The 23,187-nt window shown below is 43.4% G+C and overlaps 1 protein-coding gene across 1 annotated transcript in view; it reads left to right on the top strand.

The window, feature by feature from the left end:
* birc6 (baculoviral IAP repeat containing 6) overlaps positions 1–23,187 on the top strand; it is an 84,736-nt gene that overhangs the window by 6,000 nt on the left and 55,549 nt on the right. The window contains 51 exon segments of the mRNA XM_008322461.3: positions 458–595; positions 1,283–1,476; positions 2,091–2,202; positions 2,311–2,393; positions 2,499–2,724; positions 2,815–2,984; positions 3,365–3,423; positions 3,573–5,204; positions 5,810–5,959; positions 6,215–6,440; positions 6,542–6,702; positions 6,832–6,963; positions 7,761–7,892; positions 7,994–8,160; positions 8,353–8,486; positions 8,586–8,747; positions 8,860–8,991; positions 9,081–9,178; positions 9,435–9,582; positions 9,732–9,865; positions 10,246–10,392; positions 10,483–10,670; positions 10,870–11,184; positions 11,371–11,470; positions 11,652–11,866; positions 11,967–12,175; positions 12,840–13,192; positions 13,284–13,503; positions 13,830–13,966; positions 14,056–14,193; positions 14,347–14,474; positions 14,647–14,778; positions 15,212–15,427; positions 15,521–15,704; positions 15,824–16,021; positions 16,408–16,541; positions 16,996–17,149; positions 17,251–17,367; positions 17,545–17,705; positions 17,873–17,999; positions 18,138–18,248; positions 18,573–18,831; positions 19,090–19,661; positions 19,757–19,932; positions 20,079–20,175; positions 20,879–21,073; positions 21,164–21,364; positions 21,503–21,782; positions 21,949–22,205; positions 22,678–22,786; positions 22,924–23,160. Coding sequence (XP_008320683.1) covers positions 458–595; positions 1,283–1,476; positions 2,091–2,202; positions 2,311–2,393; positions 2,499–2,724; positions 2,815–2,984; positions 3,365–3,423; positions 3,573–5,204; positions 5,810–5,959; positions 6,215–6,440; positions 6,542–6,702; positions 6,832–6,963; positions 7,761–7,892; positions 7,994–8,160; positions 8,353–8,486; positions 8,586–8,747; positions 8,860–8,991; positions 9,081–9,178; positions 9,435–9,582; positions 9,732–9,865; positions 10,246–10,392; positions 10,483–10,670; positions 10,870–11,184; positions 11,371–11,470; positions 11,652–11,866; positions 11,967–12,175; positions 12,840–13,192; positions 13,284–13,503; positions 13,830–13,966; positions 14,056–14,193; positions 14,347–14,474; positions 14,647–14,778; positions 15,212–15,427; positions 15,521–15,704; positions 15,824–16,021; positions 16,408–16,541; positions 16,996–17,149; positions 17,251–17,367; positions 17,545–17,705; positions 17,873–17,999; positions 18,138–18,248; positions 18,573–18,831; positions 19,090–19,661; positions 19,757–19,932; positions 20,079–20,175; positions 20,879–21,073; positions 21,164–21,364; positions 21,503–21,782; positions 21,949–22,205; positions 22,678–22,786; positions 22,924–23,160 — 10,457 coding nt within the window.

The following is a 23,187-nucleotide window of genomic DNA, read 5'->3' as shown; positions in this document are numbered from 1 at the left end:
GTATATGAAAAAAAATCACGATATTTAAAATCATTTAAAATTGTAAATTAGTTGTGCAGTTGATCAACTTGTTTCCGACCGTCATCGGCTCTCGCATATCTCGCGGTGTTATCAGTGGAAACAATGCATGCGTCCTATCGCTTGTGTTATTTTTACTAAAGTAAAGAATGTATAAAGTCAAGATGTTGGCAGATGTGTCACAGGGAGTAAGATAAGAACAAAGTCTTGGTAATGTTGTTGTGAATGCAGACTTCCTGTTTGAATATGCATGTTAAGTGGCAGACCAGCATTTTGCTTTATACACACAGTGGGTGGACATTTGTTAAAGTAATTCAAATGAATTCATACATTTGTATTGTGCACATTTGATTTCTGATGTCATCTGCGTCGGGTGACGCCGAGCCAAGTGATCTGTACATGTGTACCTCCTTAAAAGTGTCCTTGTTTGTGTTTGCAGACACAACAGTTGCTGTCAGCCTGTCAGGAGAAAATTGATGTGTCCAACACAGAGGGCTATGAACTCTTTATCAATCAGCTCAAAGAAGGCATGAAGAATACCTCACACGAGACAGCAGCCAACCACAAAGTTGCCAAGGTTGGTGTGACAGCTGTTTACTACTTACCATTAGAACCTTTGTGATAATTTGAGAAATGTGAAGAACTTTAAGATCGGTATCTGTCTTCATTTGTCTTTCCTTCACACTTTTTTCTTTTCCTTGTTTATTCAATCTGGTAGGTCAGTTGAGAACCTGTTTTTTTCCAATGACGACATGACCAGGAACCAGTCTTTTTGTTATTTCTTTCTATCACCCAAACATCAAAAATCTTTCATGTGTCAATCAACATTTATTTATATCGTCCATTACAATAACCCTACGAAAAATATAGTGTAGGCAAGGCGGTTCCACAGTCTGACCTATAGTGAAACTTACGGGCTTAAAACATCTAGCAAATATCTGTATCATTTATATGTAATGTGTAAATGTGATGGTTTGAAACTCTATAAGACATAAAACGGCCATTTTTTTGTTATTGTCATTATTACTGTCATTGCAACACCTTATGTTGTGTTGGAGTAGAAAGAAAAATTGTCAAGACAGTCAACATGGATTTTTTTTTTTTTTTTTTTTCTGACAATAATTACAGCACCGCATATTAAATTACCTCCGTGTCCCGCGAGTGTGTTGCCAAGAGAGGAATGAACATTTCCTCTGTTTCAGTTCTGTGATGAATACCTGTTACTGTGTGGTGACTGTTTTCATTTCCACGTCTCTTCACTCAGTGGGCAACTGTGACTTTCCATCTTCCTCATCATGTGATGAAGCTGGTCGCCAGCGCCATAGTCACCGAGCTGAAGAAGGTAAACCAGAACGTAGCTGCCTTGTCTGTGGCCTCATCCATCATGGACAGGCTCTCCTACCTGCTGTCAAGTGCCAGACCTGAGCTGGGCGTGGGCCCAGGACGATCTGTAGATAGGTGAGCATGTAATAACGCTAATGAGGACTGGCAGGTGCGAGTGTCTGAGCTGTGGTTTCAAATTTTTTTTTTTAATTATATATATTTTTTTTTGTGCTACTCCTAACCAATTATATATATTTTTTTGTGCTACTCCTAAGTGTGTGGTAATGTATTTAAAAAGATTTTCAGTTGAAAAAACAAACAAAAAAAACCCAATCATTTTAAACGGCATAACAGTAAAGTGTGTACATAATGGTTTTCGTTGTGCTCATTTTGCCCCGCCGCAGTCACATGTCACAAACTGAGCACACCAGTTACCATTGTTAGCACCTTGTTATCATGTTGTCATTATAAACCAGTACTTACGAAAATATGCCCTGTGACTCACAGAGCCAGAACCCTGGACTACAAATGAATGTGTTCACATCTTAAACCACATCGTTAGAGCTTCTCACAAAGAGCAAAGAAAAGACGTGGAACGCACCATTCATCAACTTTAAATCCTTAATTAACATCTGTTAAAAAGCTCCTGCACCTCGACTGTAACGTGGAGAGATGACGCATCGGGCTGTAGTTTCACTTGGCCACACATTTCTCAGTTTGTTTTTCCTGCTCTGTGGTTCTTTTTCCAGATCTTTGATGTACAGTGAGGCCAACAGGAGGGAGACATTTACATCTTGGCCTCATGCTGGCTACAGGTGGGCTCAGCCTGACCCTATGGCTCAAGCGGGTTTTTACCACCAGGTTAGTACGGTTCAACTTTTTTCTTCTGTAATGCACAAAGGTAACATTATGCTAACGTGATGTCCAAGTTTTTGTAGAACATAAAAAAATCTGGATATGATTCCACAGCCTGCCTCAACTGGGGACGACAGAGCCATGTGTTTCACCTGCAGTGTGTGTCTGGTCTGCTGGGAACCTACAGATGAGCCATGGTGAGGGAATAATATTTATCACATCAATGCACTTTGTTAGGTTCAAATCTACAGTGGAAATGTTGATGCATAGCTATAATTTCGTATTTCTCTGCTAAACCCCAGGTCAGAACACGAGAGACATTCTCCGAACTGTCCATTTGTGAAGGGGGAGCACACGCAAAACGTCCCACTGTCGGTGACACTGGCGACAAGTCCTGCCCAGTTTCCTAACAGTCCTGACAATTCGGACAAAATCTCCTGCTATGGCTTTGGGAGCTGCCCGCAGTTCCTGGCTGCTGCCACTAAGAGGGGCAAAATCTGTATCTGGGATGTATCCAAAATGATGAAGGTCAGAGAAAAAACCCCCAGCTGTGAATGAATGTGAAATTTAAACTCAAAGAGTTGCACCAGATTAAGTGTGTGATTGTGTAATAAACAGGTGCACCTGAAGTTCGACGTCAACCCCTATGACCCCACCATCCTGAGGCAGCTGATCCTGAGCGGCGGTGAGCAGAGCCAGCAGACACTGACCGAGTCTCGGAGACCAACTCTGGCCTGGCTAGAAGAGTCTACTTTCTGCTCTGACCTGCCTAAGCTGGAGGGTGATAGGTAAAAGAAACTAACTGACACGTGTACACTCACATCTGGAAGATGTATTTCAGAGTGAAAATCTAAAATAATCAGTTTTTAAACTAGTGCTTTATACAGAGAGATGTCAGTACGAATCTATCTTTTAATGTTAATCAACATTAACTGTAAAAACGAATGACTTCTTTTTGAGAATGCGGTGCACACATTGATGTGATCTTGAGTTCATTCAGCTTTGTAGTGGAAATTTGGAACTCTTTATCAAATGATGAACAGTCCTCGTCGGTTAGTGGTACAGTATGTTGCCACACCCTGTGCAAACACTTTGACTCTAATTGAATTCTGAGTCTGTTGTGTTTCAGTGCGTTCTCTTGTGTAACTGCCTTTTTGTTTTTGTCCAGTGATGACCAGTTGGAGGATTCAGACAGTGATGAGCATTCCCGGTCAGAGTCAGTAACAGGTACGACTGGAATTTAAAAGTTTTCCACCATTATGGCATCATAAATCAAAACCAAAGTCCCTCTTTCCAGCCGTCATTATTTAGAATATAAGAAACACACAATCATAATGTTCTCCAAGGTATCTTAGATGTTTCTCTTCGGTTTCCAGGCCAGCCTTCTCAGTGGGAAAGCATGGATGTGAGTTTAGGACTGACTGCTCTCAGCATCGTCCAGCAGCCGGAGAAATTCCAGTGGGAAGTGGTTGCTAGTGTTCTCGAGGACACTGTCAAGGACCTGGAGGAGCTGGGAGCCAACCCTTCCCTGAGCCAGGGAAAGACTCACAGCCAGACCAAAGCAAAGGACAAGGTCCCCGACCACCACAACATTCCCTTTCCCTGCCTGCTGGCTGGAGGATTGCTCAGCTACCGCTCAGCGTCAAGCACTCCCATGGCTGGTCCCCCACCCACAGGTGCATCCACAACACGCAGGACCACAGATGGACCCTTAAGAACTCAGGGCCCTGAGCCCTTTCACCCCGGGCCTGTACAGGACCAGGCTCCGATGGAGATAGAAATCTGCAATGCTCAAAGTGCAGCTGTGCAGCAGAGCTTCTCTAATTTAGCAGGTTCCCAACCTCCCAGCCCCTGTTCTCCTCAGGCTGTGCACAGGACTATACCAGTGCTGCTGCTGTACAGTATCAGAGAAGTGGACAGTAAGTCCTCGGGCCAGGTTTTTGCCCAGATGAATAATCTCATGAGTAAAGGTCTCCACGAGGAGGGCTTTACTGTGCCGCAGATCATCGAGATGGAGTTGGACACACACGAGCAGCTTCTTCTCCAGGATCCTCCCATTACCTATATTCAGCAGTTTGCTGATGCCGCAATGAATCTAGCAGCGTTAGATGGCCACGTGGACAAATGGAGCACACTGGCTGCCGGGAGCGTGTCTGCCCCGCCTCGACCTGGAGCACTGGTCCAGTGCTTGAGGTTGCCTAAGCAACTCGAAGATGAGAACCTTTACATAGACTCCATCACACCTTGTTCGGATGGTGTGCACCTGCTGGTCAGCCTGCAGCCGTGCGGCGCTGAAACTTTGAACGCCACAAACCAGGTAGAAGCTCTTAACAACCTCAACCGCCTGCACTCAGCGCTTTGTAGTCAGCGAAAGGGTGAAAGCTTACACCCTGTGGCCAATGGCTTTGAGGGTCACGACCCTGATGAATCTCCACCTCAGACACCTCTCATCCTACCCCCGGGACAACAGCAGCAAAAGAGGTCTTCAATTGGTGGGAGCGGAGGCGGCTACCTCGCACTGTACAAGCTTAACTATTCCACCCGGATTGTCACCTTGGACGAAGAACCGGTCAAAGTTCAGCAGATTTGTGACTCTTGCGATGCGATCACCTCTCACATATTGCTTCCTCCAGATGTGTTGGATAGCAGGGAGGATGAGAGCGAAGAAGCTTCGGACGACACGCTTCCATCCGCTCAAAAAAATAGCTACGCTGCCTCTGGAACTGGAACAAGTGCATGCGGAGCAGCCGCTACCAGCTGCGGCAGCACCGCTGTCACTGGTACCGGTGCCTCCAGCTTCAAAGACGGCAGTCGTTTAGAGGTAGCGGGCCTGGGACATTTAGTGGTGACCACGCAGGCGGGCTACATTATGATCCTGGACCTGTCTACATTGGAGGTCCTGGCCAAGGTGGAACCGCCTAAGAAGGAGGGGTCAGCAGACGAAACAGACCCGTTTGTTTCAGTCACATATTGCTCTGGGACCGATCGCCTTTGTGCCTGCACCAAAGGTGAGTGCATTGGTTCTGGGTCTGTTTTTTTTTTTTTCTGCAGACAAGTCAGCCTTTTACTTGTATTGTATTTGTGTCAAATAACTCCAATGTGAAAGAGAATGTTCAGCTGTTTAATAATAGTTTTATAGCTTTTAAAGAACAGTGCAAATAAATGTAATTGATAATTGAAAAAACACAATTTTTATATTCATTTAGATTGTTTTCAACTGCAAAGTTTAAAGGAATTAATTTTAATGAACTGTGAGGCGCAAACGAATCACTCGATGTACTAATACAATTTTGCTGTGTTGAACAATCAAGTCAGATATTGAAGATATTTTAAGCCATCTGCCTTTTAATATCATTATTTGTTAAATTCGTTTTTCTCTTTCTATCCTAGTTCTAGGGGTTTGTCGACTTCAACAATGAAAAAATGTTTTATTTAAATTGTTGTAATTATATAAATTCACCAATAGATTAATTTTTTTTTGACTGTTCATATGATGGCAATAGTGCAGTGAAGTCAGACCCTGCTGTAGGTCCTGTTAATTACATGACTTTTTCCTTAACACTAGCCCCTGTGACTTTCTGGGTGTGCTCATTTTGACTCTTCCCCTCCATAGGTGGAGAACTTCATTTCCTTCAAATTGGAGGCGTGTGTGATGACGGAGATGACGGAGATATGTTTATTGATGGCCCCCTTTCTAAAGGGGCTGAGTTGCTGCTTGAGGGGGCCAAGCCCTCCTCCAACCCCTCTAGCCCAGGAATCACAGGTATAAATTTAAACTTGACATTGGTAATTCATTTGGTGAATGACAATTTACCTTAATATTTTTTGTTTCCTTTGAGGTATTTAGTTGTTCAGGCTTTTGTCTATTTTTATATATCCTCTAATGTTTTGCTCTTTTATGTTGTTTTAGCTCATGCTTTACCCTTGTACATGTTTTTATATGCTATCACTTCATGTAATTTTTTCCCTCTATATACCTATATAAGTAAATTTGACTTCATTTTTACTTTGACTACAGGAGTGGACCTCCTGGTGGACCAACCCATGACGACAGAGAGCTTGATGTCCCTGGTAGAGCTGATCCGTTTCGAAACCCTGACCCCCCGCTTTTCGGCCACGGTGCCCCCTTGTTGGGTGGAAGTGCAGCAGGAGCAGCAGCAACGGCGCCACCCACAGCACCTTCACCAGCAACACCATGGAGATGCAGCGCAGCATACCCGCACATGGAAGCTTCAGAGTGACAGGTATTATAAAAAGACAAACAAAAGGGAAAACTATCAGTTCCCTGCATCTCCCTTTTTTTAATTAAAATTCTTTGTTCCGTGTTTTTTTTTTTTATCTTTAGCTCCAGTTGGGACGAGCACGTGTTTGAGGTCGTGCTGCCGAAAGCCTGTATGGTCGGCCACGTGGACTTCAAGTTTGTTCTGAATGCCAACATTGTCAACATTCCTCAGATCCAGGTCACATTACTGAAGAACAAATCTCCTGGGCTGGGAAAAGTCAGCGGTGAGGACACTGCTGAGAATTTTGTCCAATAAATCTAGACATCTAGGGTTGTAAAATTATAATATTTTTAGATAAAGGAAATAAGACAAACTGTCTGACGGTAAATTTGACTTCTTCCGTCTCCAACAGAGACATCAGTGGACCGACAGATCTCATTCCCCCTCTCAAACGTGCTCCTGGCAAACGGCGAAAAGAATGGCCAGCCTGCGCTGCATGACTTCACAGAGGACATTCAGTTTATGGACATTGAGGAGACATCAGGTAATTGGACATATATTGTACTTGCAGGTCTGGTGACGTTGTTGGACGCGCAAGAGGTCAGTACGCCATCAGTAGTTGATATATCACTTAAAAAAAACTTGAACTATCTCTTTAATTTGTAATTGTGGCGCAGATTAATGAAATTCAAACTAAAGTGCTGATTCATGTTTTACCCTTGATTAAACTCAAAGATACGGCTGTCTTTTTTTTTTCACATTAACCTCATTTAAAATATGGTAGGACTTTTTCTGAATTCAGAGGCAAAATTCCACCTTAATCGTTTCAATGACCTATAGAAGAGTGAGCTTGCACATCTTTGGTCATAGCAGAGCCCTGGCACACTGGAGCTGTACCCACCTTGAAGAAAATGTTGCGTCAGGATTTTATACAACTGATGACTCTGTATGTTTGCGACAACAAAGAACATGGTCTTCTGTGAATCACATGGTGACTTTGAGTATTAGGAATATGAGGAAATTGGATCTCAATAATTTATTTTTTATTTAATCTTTGCATAACCAATGAAGGACACGCGAAACTTGTGCTTCCATTGCAACGACTTAATTCGATTTTGAATGAAAGCTTCATTGTCCTTGAAAGGAAACGTTTTTCCTGCAGGTGATAGTTCAAAACAATTAAAGCACAAGTGTTAAATTCTTTAGCTTTTTTTTTAATACTTAAAATAACATATTTGGTTTATATACAACCTGGAGGACCTGAAAAATAAATGCAACGAGGAAAAAAAGTCTTGAAATGGAATGACATTTGTCGTCTTTTTGTCGTGTGCTTTTTAACAGGCTCCGTCTTGTGTCCATTTCTGGAGGATCACAAGGAGGACATCCTGTGTGGTCCGGTTTGGCTTGCCAGTGGCCTGGACCTCTCTGGACATGCAGGCATGCTTAGCCTCACCAGCCCCAAACTTGTCAAAGGTACTAATGGTCTATTTACACACGTTTCTAACAGGTTACAGTCAAGGTAAACATGACCGGAGGTGTGCAGTTAACTGTTTCATGTTTCTTTTCCCCCCCAGGTATGGCAGGAGGGAAATACCGTTCATTCCTGGTTCACATCAAAGCAGTTAGTGACAAGGGCATAGAGGAGACTTCCAGGCCTGTGGTTAGAATGCCTAGTGCTAGGCCTCAGGGCACAAAAGCTCACTCACTTTCCACCCTGCTGCAAAGGGCTCAGGCTTCCAAGGTATAAAACATTTGCGTCATTGTGACACTATTTTTCAAGTTCATGTATTTTCTAGCATCTATCTTAAATCATAGTGTTATGTAGTGTGATTACTTTTTGAATTGATAGGCTGCACAAACACCAATTGCAAATCCACAACCGCGGTACGTTGATCCAGGGTTTCAACACACTTGTTTGCTCATGCGTTCGCAGGAGAAAGGCTCAGCGGTCAAAGCAGAGGCGCCCACTCCCTCAAAGAAAGTCGAGAACCTCCGCGGCTGTGATCTCCTGCAGGAAGTTTCGGTCACAATCAGAAGGTTCAAAAAGACGTCAGTGCCCAAAGAAAGGTCAGAGCAGTTCTCTGTCTCTCTATCACTGTTTCCAGTGTTCATACTGCAGCAGCTGATCGATGACTATATTGTTCATATGTGATGATGTGGTTCCAGGGTCCAACGCTGTGCCATGCTGCAGTTCCCAGACTTCCACGAGAAACTGTTGGACGGGCTGTGTCGGCACACGGAGGCCAGCTCCACCACTGAGCATGCCCAGAGCCTCATCTTGGACATCCTGTGCTGGTTGGCCGGGGTTTTCTCTAACGGACCCTGCAGGTCTGAATATAGAGATCATAGCAAGATTATTATCCAAAACAAAGAAGAAGAACTTGAGTTTGCAGAAAGAAAAATGATAATAAAGATGTATTGTTTTTATTTCTTCTTCTAGCTTGAAGGAAGGAAAAGAAGGGCTACTAGTGAAAACACGGACACGTCTGAAGGATATTGTGCGCGTGTGTTTCTTTGAAGCTGGCCGAAGTATAGCACACAAATGCGCTCGCTTTCTTGCACTTTGTATAAGGTACTTTTTTTTTTTATTCTTTGCTTTTCTATTTTAAATAAAAAAAACACAAACATCTCTTAACATTTGTGCCTTATGTTCTGCCTCAGCAATGGAAAAGGAGACCCAAATCATCACAGCTTTGGAGTCAGTCTTCTTAAGGCTCTGCTTGACAATATGCCTTACTTGCCTGCTTCAGCAACAGGCGGTGAGTAACTGAACAGCAGAACACCCCATTGAACCAGAGATATATGATTTAAAAACGTTTGAGAATTGTGTTGTTTATTTGGTGAAGTGAGTTATGGGAACAGAAGATTTTTTTTTTTTTTTTTGCGAATCATTGACATTTTTAAAGCTTTATAAGGAAAGGTCTAGCTATTGTAACCACAGGCAACACAAACTCACATTAGCTCAGGCCACATCTGTCTTTTCGCCTTTTTTCATCTTCTTCTTTGTTCTTTTAGGCTCTGTCTTCTGGTACTTTGTGCTGCTGAACTATGTCAAGGAGGAGGACCTGTCGGGCTGCAGCACTGCCTGTGCCTCGTTGCTCACCGCCATTTCACGACAGTTGCAGGACCGCCTCACCCCACTGGAGGCACTGCTGCAGACCAGGTTAATTTCAGTTCTTCACTTTCCTCTGAAATCAGCGTTTGATTCTTGTTACAAAGATATTTATGGTGCAGTTGCTTAGATAACGTTTTTCCCTGTTGCTACGGCAAGAGGCTCATTAACGTTTAAAAATGTCCGTTCTTGTCCCGCAGGTACGGTCTGTACAGCTCTCCTTTTGATCCCGTGCTGTTCGACCTAGAGGTCAGCGGTTCTTCTTGCAAGAATGCCTTCAACAGCACTATTGGAGTCCAGTCTGATGAGATCGACCTTTCTGACATTCTGTCGGGTATGTAGTTAATGTCAAAGCCAAAGCTGTGTTAATGTCGCTCACAATAGAGAGTAGGACAGAGTGTACAAGGTGTACGAGTAATTTAAAGTAGTATACATTGTAATGCTTAATTAAATGTCCAGAGTACATAAGTAATTTCCCATATTTGAGACATGTTTGAGACACATGTTTGTCTTCTGTCTTTGCATCTGCCCTTTGATGCATTATAATACATATATTTTTTACACTACAGTAGTATTAGTGGTTTATGGCAGTGATGGATGAGAAAAAAGAGAGAAGTGCTCAAAATACTGATATTACTACTGTAAGTCTGCACTGATGTTTTGTTTTGTTTTTTTTCCGGCTCAAACATTTGTTTTCAATTGTTGCGTGTGCAGGAAATGGAAAGGTGAATAGCTGTGCGGCAGCAGAGGGCAGCTTCACAGCGTTGACAGGACTCCTGGAGGTGGAGCCTTTGCACTTTACTTGCATCTCCACCAGTGACGGCACGCGCGTGGAACGAGACGATGCGAGCATGTTTACTGGTAAGCGACGATTCTACTCTGAAGTCACTGGTCGATCCAGATTATCCCTCTCGGCTGACCATTGTCTAAACCTGTGCTCCGCATCTCCAGTGAGTACGTTCGGCGTGACGCCTGCTGTCGGAGGCCTGTCAACAGGGCCGGTGGGTGAAGCGTCTACAGCTTTGGGTTCAGCGGCTCAGGTGGCGCTCCAGTCTCTGTCCCATGCCATGGTGTCAGCAGAGCAGCAGTTGCAGGTCCTGCAGGAGAAACAGCAGCAGCTGCTGAAGCTGCAGCAGCAGGTAAAATGGAGTTGCTGACACGGTCCTTCGAGCACTGATGAAAGCTATCTATAGTAACATGGAGCGTTGGGGTTGCTAAATCAGAGGGCGGGGCTCAAAAAAAGCTATGGAAAATTTGAACATTTATGATGTTAAAACATGGCTTTTGAGGTTTATAATATAGTAGGGAATAAAAATAGAATCTCTCTGCTCTGAACAGAAAGCCAAACTGGAGGCGAAGCTGCATCAGACGACCTCTGCAGCCGCCGCTGTAGCTGCCTCCAGCGTGGGTCCCATCCACAACTCCGTGCCTTCTAACCCCTCCTCCACTCCTGGCTTCTTCATCCATCCCTCTGATGTCATTCCCCCAACCCCTAAAACCACACCCCTCTTCATGACCCCTCCGCTCACGCCGCCAAGTGAGGCAGTGTCAGCAGTTTTAAGCGCAGATCTGGCTCACCTCTTCCCCGGCTCCATGATAGATCCCGGGCCCGTCAACTTGGCTGCGCACAAAAACGCACAGAAAGCGAAGCCGGTTGGTGTTGTAATTTACCTCTTGTACCTTGTATTATACGTAAAAACATGTACCGAACAGCAGAGGTTTATTAACTAGAAAATTGATATTGAAATGAGGGACGCATATCAGAATAACAAATCAAATGCTGTGCTGTTTAAATCCTAATTAAACGTCATTTGGTGTTTTACTTCCCTTTTGTCACAGGGTCCAATTGGCAGTGGCCTTGCGTTGGCCATTTCCCAAGCATCTCACTTCTTACAGCCTCCTCCGTACCAGTCCATCATCATTGAGAGAATGCATTCTGGTATGTCAAAGCTTTTTTTTTTTTTTTAAAGGAGACACAATCTTTATTTAAATATTAAATTTAAGTAATTGGAAGTATTAACTACTCCCATTTATTAAGAAAAATATAAGATGTTAATTACCAGCAAATTAAGCCTTCTTATAACAGAAAAAAATAATTATATGCTCTTCTCCTTCCCCAGGAGCTCGTCGCTTTGTAACACTGGACTTTGGTCGCCCTGTCCTGCTAACTGATGTTTTGATTCCAACATGTGCCGACCTGGCCTCTCTGTCCATTGACATCTGGACACTTGGAGAGGAAGTTGACGGCCGCAGGCTTGTCGTGGCCACCGACATCAGCACCCACTCTTTAATTCTTCATGATCTGCTGCCACCGCCTGTCTACAGGTTCATGAAGGTCTGAAATAAGAACATTTGAATCGTCTTTTGTGTTTTGTTTTTTTTTTAGTTTACCACAGCGGTGGATAATTTTTTTGTTTCCTCCATTGCAACACCAGATCACTGTGATCGGTCGCTACGGCAGCACCAACGCTCGAGCAAAGATCCCACTTGGTTTCTACTACGGACACACCTACATCTTGCCTTGGGAAAGCGAGCTGAAGTTGATCCACGATCCTCTTCGAGGTGAAAGTGAGGCAGCGACTCAGCCAGATATTGATCAGCACTTGACCATGATGGTGGCTCTGCAAGAGGACATCCAGTGCAGGTGAGATGTGGTGTACAGTCCTGCTTGTGTGCGCGGTATCAATGTCAATGTCCTAAAAGTGATTATCAAAGGCCCGCGGTTCGAATCTGGCCCACCTGACCATCCAGTCCACACCATGTAAAAAATAGACCAAACGGACTGCTAAATATACAAGACATGTAGAATATATTGTATTACATACAATATATCATTGTATATATACAATGATATATATTATTTAATCATGTATTATGGTACCATATACATTTGGTATATACCAAATATTATATATATTTATCTATATATAAATATATATAAAATATATATTATTTCTATATAATTTATATTATATATATATTTTATATACATATAAATATATATATATATACTAGTACACCATAATATTATATGGTGTTATACATATATAATATGTATATATAATATATATATATATAGTATTAAAATATTATATATATTTATATATATAAATAGAGTATAAGATATAGATAAATATGTATAACATATACATATACATATGATCATACATGATTATTTAACACCATATTTAATCATATGGTGGGGACTGACAAAGGAATTTAGATTTACATTATTTTCAGAGATTTTGCAATAGCACATCTACCAAAATCCCATTTTTTTTCTCTTTTTTTAATTTATTTTTTACCAGATACAATCTGGCCTGTCATCGACTGGAGACCCTTCTACAAAACATAGACTTGCCGCCGCTTAACAGCGCTAACAACGCTCAGTACTTCTTACGGAAACCAGACAAGGTGGTGGAGGAGGACCAGCGTGTTTTTTCAGCTTACCAGGATTGCATACAGCTACAGCTGCAACTGAACCTGGCTCACCACGCCGTGCAGCGACTACGTGTGTCGCTGGGCGCCAGCCGCAAGTCACTACTCACAGCCAGCGGTCCAGAGGCCCAGGAGCTGGTTCTCGGCTCATCCACAGAGCAGCTGAGGACCATCATTCGATACCTGCTGGACACGTTGCTTAGCCTGCTGCACTCCAACAATGGTTAGCAGAGATCTGTTGGCATCTGCTGATAGTTAAATAATGTGATAATAATGTCGACATAACGTAAACGACAAATCTCTTGTTTATTTAGGTCACTCGGTGCCCTCAGTTCTCCAGAATATCTTCCATGCGCAGGCCTGTGAGGAGCTCTTCAAGCATCTATGTATCAGTGGGACACCCAAGATTCGCCTTCACGCTGGCCTTCTGCTAGTTCAGCTCTGTGGAGGCGAACGCTGGTGGGGCCAGTTCCTCTCAAATGTCCTGCAGGAGCTGTACAACTCAGAGCAACTGCTTATATTTCCTCAGGACAGGTGAGTGATTTTTGGAGTCCGTACAACTACAGGACATCACATAAATATTTACTGCAGAACTAACTTTAATCTGTCAGACCAAGACAAATGCCGTTAATTTGTCGAAGCATCAAATGCACAGATATAACTACATTTTGGGAACTCTTTCTGCTACTTCAACTACAGCTTGTTACTTGCCCGGCTGCATCAAAGATAAACTCAAAAATTTAAGATGGTATCATGAAATCAAAATTTTTACATTTTTTTTATTTTGTTGCTCAAGTCATGTTCAGTCCCTAAAGAAAATTACTCATTGGATTTTTTTTTTACATTTCTCTGTATTCCAGGGTGTTCATGCTCTTGTCCTGCATTGGCCAAAGATCCCTGAGTAACAGTGGTGTATTGGAGGGACTCCTCAACCTCCTGGACAACCTTCTCTGTCCTCTGGAGCAGCCGCAAGCTGCGGCCCTTCGCAGGACTGAAGGTATAGATGTCATCACACGTGTGAAATTTTTTCACCCTGAGAAAATAAAGCACGTGGAGTGATTTTTCATGTGCGTCTTTTTGTGCCAGGTGTTTTGGACATCCCAATGATAAGCTGGGTGGTGATGCTGGTGTCCAGATTATTGGACTACGTCGCCAGTACAGAAGACGAAGCCTCCGGTTCAAAGAAGCACCTAGGTGGAAAAGAGAGGGAAAGAAGTCTTACAGGTTAGTAAATGCAAAGGAGTATATAGTATACCTACGTATTTATATTAAATTATCATTTAATTTCTCTCATTCTTTCGCCATTTCATTTAATCAGACTTAAGGTTGTCTTTTTTTAACTGCCACTATTGGTTGTTTTTGTTTTGTTCTCTTAAGGTATTCAGTGGAGCTTCATCAACAACAGCCTCCAGTCCCAGAACTCGACCAGGGCAGCTAAAAGCAGCAGCAGTCTGGACAGACTCTACTCACGAAAGATCCGCAAGCAGCTCGTCCACCATAAACAGGTAAATGTGTGTCATTCCACCTTCAGCTAACATTTAACACCAACGGCATAATTTTCATACACAAAGGGATGATTCAGAATGTAAAAAAAAAATGTTCTCCTTGTGGCTAAAGAATTTTCACCTTAATCAAAAAAAAGTCGTTCTTGTATTTATCCTGCTCTTTTTATTTTAGCAGTTAAATCTATTGAAAGCAAAGCAGAAAGCTTTGGTGGAGCAGATTGAGAAGGAGAAAATCCAGAGCAACAAAGGTTCCTCCTACAAACTGCTGGTGGAGCAGGCCAAGCTAAAACAAGCCACATCCAAGGTTTGCATCTCAGCAAATGTCCTCACAACGTCACCCTCACACTTTCGGACGGTGTTCATAGCTACGTGTTCAAGAACGACAACAGTTTTTGTCTATAAGATTATGTAGAAATAAATATCTTCATTGTTCAGCTGAACTATATATATCTTCCAGATCTGCCCCCTCCCGTTGAAGACATACATAAGACAAACTGAAGACATATTTTTGGCAGGAATAGTTATAAAATAATTCATACTAATAACTAGTAACTGTACGTTTTTCAAAAACCCCTGAGAAAATGTCTTAAACCTACTTGATCCTGTTTTTCTGCCCTGTAGCCAGGAGTGTTTACTGTGTGACAAAAAAGAACCAGCACAGCACTGGACCTTGAGCCGCTTTACTCAAATAAGGAGCTGCTTGTCCAGCCTAATGCCATAATGTCCGCTCTTTGCAGCACTTTAAAGACCTGATCCGTCTGCGGCGGACGGCCGAATGGCCTCGCTCCACACTGGACACCGAGTCTCCGACGACCAAAGAAGCTCCAGAAGTCGAACCTCTGCCCTTTACGCTGTCCCACGAGCGTTGCATATCTGTGGTGCAGAAGCTGGCCCTCTTCCTTCTCTCCATGGACTTCACCTGCCACGCTGACCTGCTGCTCTTTGTCTGCAAGGTAGATGGCTGATAGGCTGATCGAGTGCAAAAATGCCCCGCGCACCGAGACTCTGATATTTAATAATTCAATACTTTTTGTTTTTCCGCTTAGGTCCTTGCAAGGATAGCCAATGCTACAAGACCCACAATCCATCTGTGTGAGGTGGTGTCTGAGCATCAGCTGGAACGGCTGCTGCTTCTACTCGTGGGCACAGATTTCAACCGAGGCGACATCTCTTGGGGCGGTGCGTGGGCGCAGTATTCCCTCACGTGTATGCTACAGGACATACTGGCGGGTAGGTCTAACTTCTGCTCTCATTGGCTTAAACTGTGGGGCAAAATAAACTTGCTCAAACAACCACAAGATATTATTTCAGGATCTTTTCTGAGGAGGATTAACTTGTTGTTATTTCAGGTGAACTGCTGTCCCCAGGATTTCTGGATGTCATGGATGAAGTCGTGGGTGAGGAGGCCGGGGCGTCGTCCTCCTCTGTGGGCGCTGATTTGGATGACGCTCAGCCTCAGCCAGCACCCATTCCTCTGGTAGAGAGCATCGATGAGGCCCTGGTGCCTGATATCATCGCAGGTGCCGCGAACTCTTCAGTGTTCCAAAGTGCGTGGGTAGACCTGTCAGCTCTTTACTTCTTTTCTTTACATTTTTTTTTGTTATGTACATTTATGTTATAATCGTTGATCTGACTGTTTGATTAGCGTGATGCAGTGTTTCCCAACCTTCTTTGAGCCACGGCGCATGTTTTGCATTCTAAATTCACGGCGCACCCCTAAACAAAACATGTACGGTAATGAAATATCTTCTACTTTCGGATTACTCGCTCAATATAAAACCTTGACCCGTTTGGTTGAACACAAATTGGAACATTTGATAGCAGAGGGGTTGGGAATCACCGTTCTAATAACATAAAAAAATCAAAGGAAGCAGTTTCTCTATTTTCTAGTGTTTTTATTTGGCTATATTAAAGATGTTTTCGTTATCCAAAGGTGCTCCACCTCTGTCATCTTTGGAAAAAGATAAAGACATAGACTTTGACTTGCTACAAGACCTGATGGATGTTGATATTGATCCTTTAGATATTGATTTGGAAAAAGATCCACTCGCTGCCAAAGTCTTTAAGGTATGTGAATTGTTATTCTGTTCCATCTATCTGGTAACAGCCATACAAACAAACACAGGTAATCACTGCTTAATGAATGTAGCAGAACAGTTATGTTGTACGACTTTTTGTTTTGCATCACATCTCCAGATTTGGGTGAGGGCACTTTTTGTCGCTATTTTTGTCGTCACCAGATCATATATTTAGGAAACGCATTTTAAAAATAGCTTCACAATTCATTTCTATTGCAATGTCACGAGCCCTCAGAACAGAGACTTTTGATATTCTTGTATACAGCCTCAAAACATATAACAATAACCCTCATTAGTAACATAAATAAATATAGTCTGATTTAATCGTATAAATAAATAAACAAATAAATAAATATAGTCTGATTTAATCTTATCGTTTTATTGTTGGTTTCATTCTAAGACTGTGCCGTGACCTTTGTGTCTTTTCTTATTTGTCCTCTAAGCCTATAAGCAGCACTTGGTATGACTACTGGGGTGCTGATTATGGGACATACGGGTACAACCCTTACATTGGTGGGGTTGGTATCCCTGTTGCCAAACCTCCAGTGGCCGCTGAAAAGCCTGGGTCACAGAGTTTGTCGGTGTCAGTTTCACAGGGTAAGCCATGGCCAGACCTGTATTTGAATTTCCTCACTGGCTTTTAAGTAAATATTTTGATTTTTTTTTTTAATGCTCTTTGACCTTTGTTTTTTTTTCAGCTCTTGATGCACGGTTAGAAGTGGGACTAGAACAACAAGCCGAGTTGATGCTCAAAATGATGGCTACTCTTCAGGCTGATTCCATTTTACAGGCCCTCACATCAAGCTCATCCACAGGTGTGTACACATTTGTAACATAAAAAAAACACTAAGTAACACAGTAACAGTAATACATAGTTCCATGCGTCGTCATGGAAACACTAGTAATTCTTGTAAATATCTGCCTAACAGAGAGCACAGTCTGCAGTATTCAACAGCCTAAGCTTTCTAAAATATGTTTACTCTGACTCCCAGTAAACCAGAACTCTAATGGAACTGATGACTCTCTGCTGAGGGCCCTCCACGGAGGCGGCTCTCCCCCGGGCGGCACACTTGCAGTCCAGCCCTCATCCATCCCGATGCTGAGTTCCTGCTTTAACAAGCTCTTCTCCATGCTGCAGGTGCATCACGTACAGGTCAGAACATCCTCTTTTCACTTCTGCATCACCAGCGGACTTTGTGTAAATGACCAGTTTTTTTTTTTAATTCCATTGCTTTGAGACGTTGCACACATTTCTTGGAAGTTGGTGAAAACAGTTGACTGTTTTTTTTTGTGCTCATGAAGACATTTTTCCTCCTTCAGCTGGAGTCCCTGCTGCAGTTGTGGTTAACACTCAGTCTCAACACAACGTGTGGCAGCAGTGAAGAGAGCGGCTCTGACATATTTTTGTTCAACGCCAGCAGAGTACCTACCATTCCTCTCAACCAAGGTCAGAAGTCTTGTCAAAAATTGTTGTTGGACATGTAGAGGCCTGGGCTTTAATTGTTGTTGGACATGTAGAGGCCTGGCCTTTTTTTTATTTTTTTAACCCAATTAACTTTTTGTTTTTATGTTTTTGTACATGCAGCGTCCATTAGCAGTTTCCTCACAGTGCTGGCGTGGTACCCTAACACCTCCCTGAGAACTTGGTGCTTGGTGCTGCACTCTCTCACTCTAATGACCAACATGACTGCTTGCGGTCAGTTTCATATCCTTAATTAGGCTCCATTATATTTGAGGTCAATTTTCGTATTGTAATTGTCACCTTAGCCTTCTGATAATATCTTAGGGATAAAACTCCTTAGAATTGAGTATGAAATGAAATTATAATGGACATAAATGATGGAATATTGAGAAATATACAGATTTAAATGACACATTGAAAAAAAAGTGTTTTCATGTTTACTTGTTAGGTTATGTCTACCAATTATTTTAGATTTTTTTTAAACTACCTTTTTATTATAGCAACTGTTTTTACACTTTACAATATCCCAGTTTCAACTCTTTTCTTTTGACCACACAGCCTCCAGCAACGGGATGAGCTCTCAAGAAAGCACAGCGCAGCAGATGGTCTCTGATCCCAACCTGGTACATGTTCTGGTACGCTTCCTGTCAGGCAGCAGCACCAACGGTACAAGCCAACACACTTCCCAGGTGGGGCCCACCGCCACCCAGGCCATGCAGGAGTTCCTGAGCCGTCTGCAGGTCCACCTGTCCTCCACTTGTCCGCAAATGTTCAGCGAGTTCCTGCTCAAGCTCATGCATATCCTGTCTACCGAGAGGTAGGTTTTACGAAAGGATTGATAACGTGCATGTAGTATGTAGTCAGTTTTTTTTTTTTTTGTCCTTTCACTATACTGATCAATGACGTAATTGATGGGTATATTTAAGCAAGGACAGCTCAATTATGTTATGGATATTTCCATTATAACCCATTGCAGAATTTTAATAACATACGCACATATCTACCATACACAATCTCACATCCAATATCCAATAAGGTCAATGTCGGAGCTGATGATTTTGTTTTTTTCACTCAGGGGTCCTTTCCAGTCTGGCCAGGGTCCACTGGATGCCCAAGTGAAGCTGCTGGAGTTTACCCTGGAGCAAAACTTCGAGGTGGTGTCTGTGGCCACCATCTCCTCTGTCATCGAGTCCATCACCTTCTTGGTTCATCACTACATCACCTGCTCTGATAAGGTCGTGTCCCGCAGCGGCTCGGACAGCTCTGTCGGTGCTCGGGCTTGTTTCGGCGGCCTGTTCGCAAACGTCATCCGTCCGGGAGACGCAAAGGCCGTCTGCGGAGAAACAACGCGGGATCAGTTAATGTTTGACCTCCTCAAACTGGTCAACGTGCTGGTGCAGCTGCCCCTGTCTGGGGACAGAGAGTTCAGTGGACGGCTGCCGCCGGCCTGCAGTGCGGGTGCAGACAGCAGCGTGTCTGATGAAGAGAAGGTCTGTGGCAGCAAAGAGAGTGTGAGCGGTGGATCTTCGTGCAGCCACGGCCCTCCTGCCAGTGTGGCCGACCTGGTTCTGGCCAATCAGCAGATCATGAGCCAGATTTTGTCAGCTCTGGGCCAGTGCAACAGCAGCGCCATGGCCATGATTATAGGTAAGAAAACTGAAGAGAGAGAGAGTGTTTCCTTTTGGATTCTGTCAGTGTTGTTGTGTGTGTGAGATGTGCTGACTGTCGTCTCTGGTGTTTAGGAGCCAGTGGCCTCCACCTCACCAAACATGAAAACTTTCACGGAGGTCTCGATGCCATCTCGGTTGGTGACGGCCTGTTCACTATTCTCTCCACTCTGAGTAAAAGAGCCACCTCGGTCCAGGTCATGTTGCAACCCATTCTGACATACAGGGCCTGTGGATACATGGGAAGACAGGTAATGAATTATGCAACAACGAATTCATGCAGGAATAAAGGCCTGTGGATACATGGGAAGACAGGTAAACGTCAAAACCTGTTGCTTATGAATTCATGCAGAAATAAACAAACGATACAACAGCCGACTAAAATGTGTCTTTTTAGGGTTCACTGTCCACGTGTCAGCTCTCCGAGCCTCTCCTGTGGTTCATCCTCCGAGTGTTGGACACGACTGAAGCTCTCAAGGCTTTTCACGACATGGGTTTGTACAGCAATACGTGTGTTGATTGCATTTAACGGCTTTTATTCAAGGCTTCCTTAAGTCAACTTTACATTTACCCTTCAGCATATTTCAATTCAAAGAATGTAAAAGAACAGGAAGTATCTCTTCAGAGACATCCTGTTTGCACAAAGATCTCTTTTGTTGTAATGCTAGTTACTCCATGCATTACCTCAGAAAGATACAGTGACTTTTCAAATCATCTGTCCGTATAAGGATCTCTGTTTATGCCTGTTCTTAAAAGCTCTGGACAGAGAAAAGTTTTTCCAAAACATACATACATATATACAATAATAACCTGTTGATAAAAGGCTATTTTAATTTGATTAAGTTATTAATGCCCTAATATGTGAACAGTGTTATCACCTGTGCTAGAGCAGGCATGGACAAAGGACAAGGCCCGTTTAGCTTTCTAATCCGGCCCGCCAAACTTTTCCAAATGATATAATTCATCTGTATCTTTATTTATCATCATACTTTACCCACGTTTCCCCAATAGATGGCGTAGAAAATGATAAAAGCATTGTAGCATTTACCCTTAATGCATGACATTTACATGTCATTTATCTCAGTTCCATCCATCTGCTTCTCACCACTGTCAAATTTTAGGACAAATTTTGGCCCGCGAGTCAAAAAGTTTGCCCTCGCCTGATCTAGAGTCGTTGTCTATTCTGTCCGGACATAGGTGGCGTACAGTTGATCTGCAACAACATGGTGACCAGCACACGGGCGATTGTGAACACAGCACGCAGCATGGTTTCCACCATCATGAAGTTCTTGGACTCGGGCCCTGGAAAGGCCACAGATGGCAACCTCAAAGCCAGAGTGATGACCTCAGAGCCGGACAATGCTGAAGGGCTTCACAACTTTGCCCCATTAGGTACTTTTATCTTTGGATTTAGATTTTTAAAAACAAACAGTATAATCTTCCTTGTTTTAATAAAAAAAAAAACAAATTGCTCTTTTATAGGTACTATTACATCCAGCAGCCCCACCGCACAGCCAGCAGAGGTCCTCCTCCAGGCCACACCACCTCACCGTCGCGCTCGCTCTGCAGCCTGGTCCTACATCTTCTTGCCAGAGGAGGCCTGGTGTGACCTCACCATTCATCTCCCTGCTGCTGTGTTGCTAAAGGAGCTCCATATCCAGCCTCACCTTGCTTCTCTAGCCAGTGAGTAATAATGTCGTACATGTTGCATTATAAGTACAGCATAAGTGATTTAATCTTTGTGATTTGTTTAATGATCCACTGATGTTCTCATGAAACTTCATCATCTCTCTCTCTCTCTCTCTCTCCATTAACTAACAGCATGCCCATCATCGGTCTCTGTGGAGATCAGTGCCGACGGGGTCAATATGTTGCCGCTGTCTACACCGGTCATCACCAGCGGTTTGACCTACATAAAAATCCAGCTGGTGAAGGCAGAGGTCGCCTCAGCAGTTTGTCTCAGGTTGCACCGACCTCGCGACGCCAGTACTTTGGGTCTGTCTCAGATCAAACTTCTAGGCCTGACAGCATTCGGTAACACCTCCTCTGCAACCGTCAACAACCCCTTCCTGCCGTCTGAGGACCAGGTGTCAAAAACCAGGTAAAGCTGAACCAGGATTCAGATCAATATAAAATCTGTAATATGTCAAAACCCTTCAGTTTACAGTGCAGCAAGAGGAAAAACACATTATAAAAACAACAATATTAGAAAAACAATATAAATTACAGAGGCTTGTATCAATTTAAATTGACTTTCTTCTCTACAGCATCGGTTGGCTGCGTCTCCTCCACCATTGCCTAACGCACGTCAGCGACTTGGAAGCCATGATGGCCAGCGCTGCAGCTCCCACTGCCAACCTGCTGCAGACCTGCGCAGCTCTGCTCATGTCACCCTACTGCGGCATGCACTCCCCGAACATCGAGGCCGTGCTCGTCAAGATCGGCCTGCAGTCCACTCGCATCGGACTCAAGCTCATTGACATTCTACTGAGAAACTGTGCTGCGTCCGGTACCGATCCAGCCAGTAGGTCACACACAGCTGCAGCCGTATCTTAGTTTCAGGGAGGTTAAATAGGGATGATATCTACAGCTCAAAGCTGTAGACACACAAAACATCCTTGTCAACGTAGCTCATTAGCACGTAATCTTTTCTTGATCATTTAAGGAAAGTGAAAGAAAGTGAACTACAAAATGTTTAGGCGGATTCGAACCTGAAACCTTCCGGACCCAAGTCCGCTTCTTTAACCACTAAGCCACCACTGCCCCTTATTCCAGGCACCAGATTAATGAAATAGAGAGTTAAAAATCCAAATACATTTTTAATCTATTCTTATTTTGAATCAGACATTTCTACTACTGTAGAACTCTATTTGTGACATCTTAACCAGCTCTGCCATTTCTTTATATAAATGTGTTTGCAGTCTTATAGTCTTTTCCTCTTTGTTGTAGTGTTTCACCTCTGTTTTCTACTTTTTGCTTCCGTTTTTTTTTCGTAGATCTAAACAGTCCTTTACTCTTTGGCCGGCTGAATGGTCTTTCTTCGGATTCTACCATTGACATTCTGTACCAACTGGGAACCACGCAGGATTTAGGGACCAAAGACAGGTAAAAACGAACAACCTGTTTATACGACAAATAACGCGTTCTCTCAGGAGATTGATGATGACTGTGAGAAATTACAGGTGTCGTCTCGTGTCTCTAGCTTGTGTTCATAAGCTGTATATTAATATGTTTTGCTCCAGGATCCAGGCTCTCCTTCAGTGGGTCCATGACTCCTCCCGGGTGGCAGCTCATAAGTTGACTGGGCCCATGGGGTATTCGGCAGTCGGTGGTGCCTCGTCCTCGACGTCTCTTAGGGAGTACGGCCTCCTCATGCCCTCACCCTCCCACCTGCACTGTGTCGCAGCCATCCTGTGGCACAGCTACGAGCTGCCTGTTGACTATGATCTGCCTGCTTTGCTCAATCGGGAGCTCTTTGAGTAAGTGCACATACACGGAGAGATGGC

The sequence above is a fragment of the Cynoglossus semilaevis genome, chromosome 12 (assembly GCF_000523025.1).
Source record: "Cynoglossus semilaevis isolate Cse_v1.0 chromosome 12, Cse_v1.0, whole genome shotgun sequence".
NCBI classification, from domain to species: Eukaryota; Metazoa; Chordata; class Actinopteri; order Pleuronectiformes; family Cynoglossidae; genus Cynoglossus; species Cynoglossus semilaevis.
This window is presented reverse-complemented; position numbering and strand designations above follow the sequence as displayed.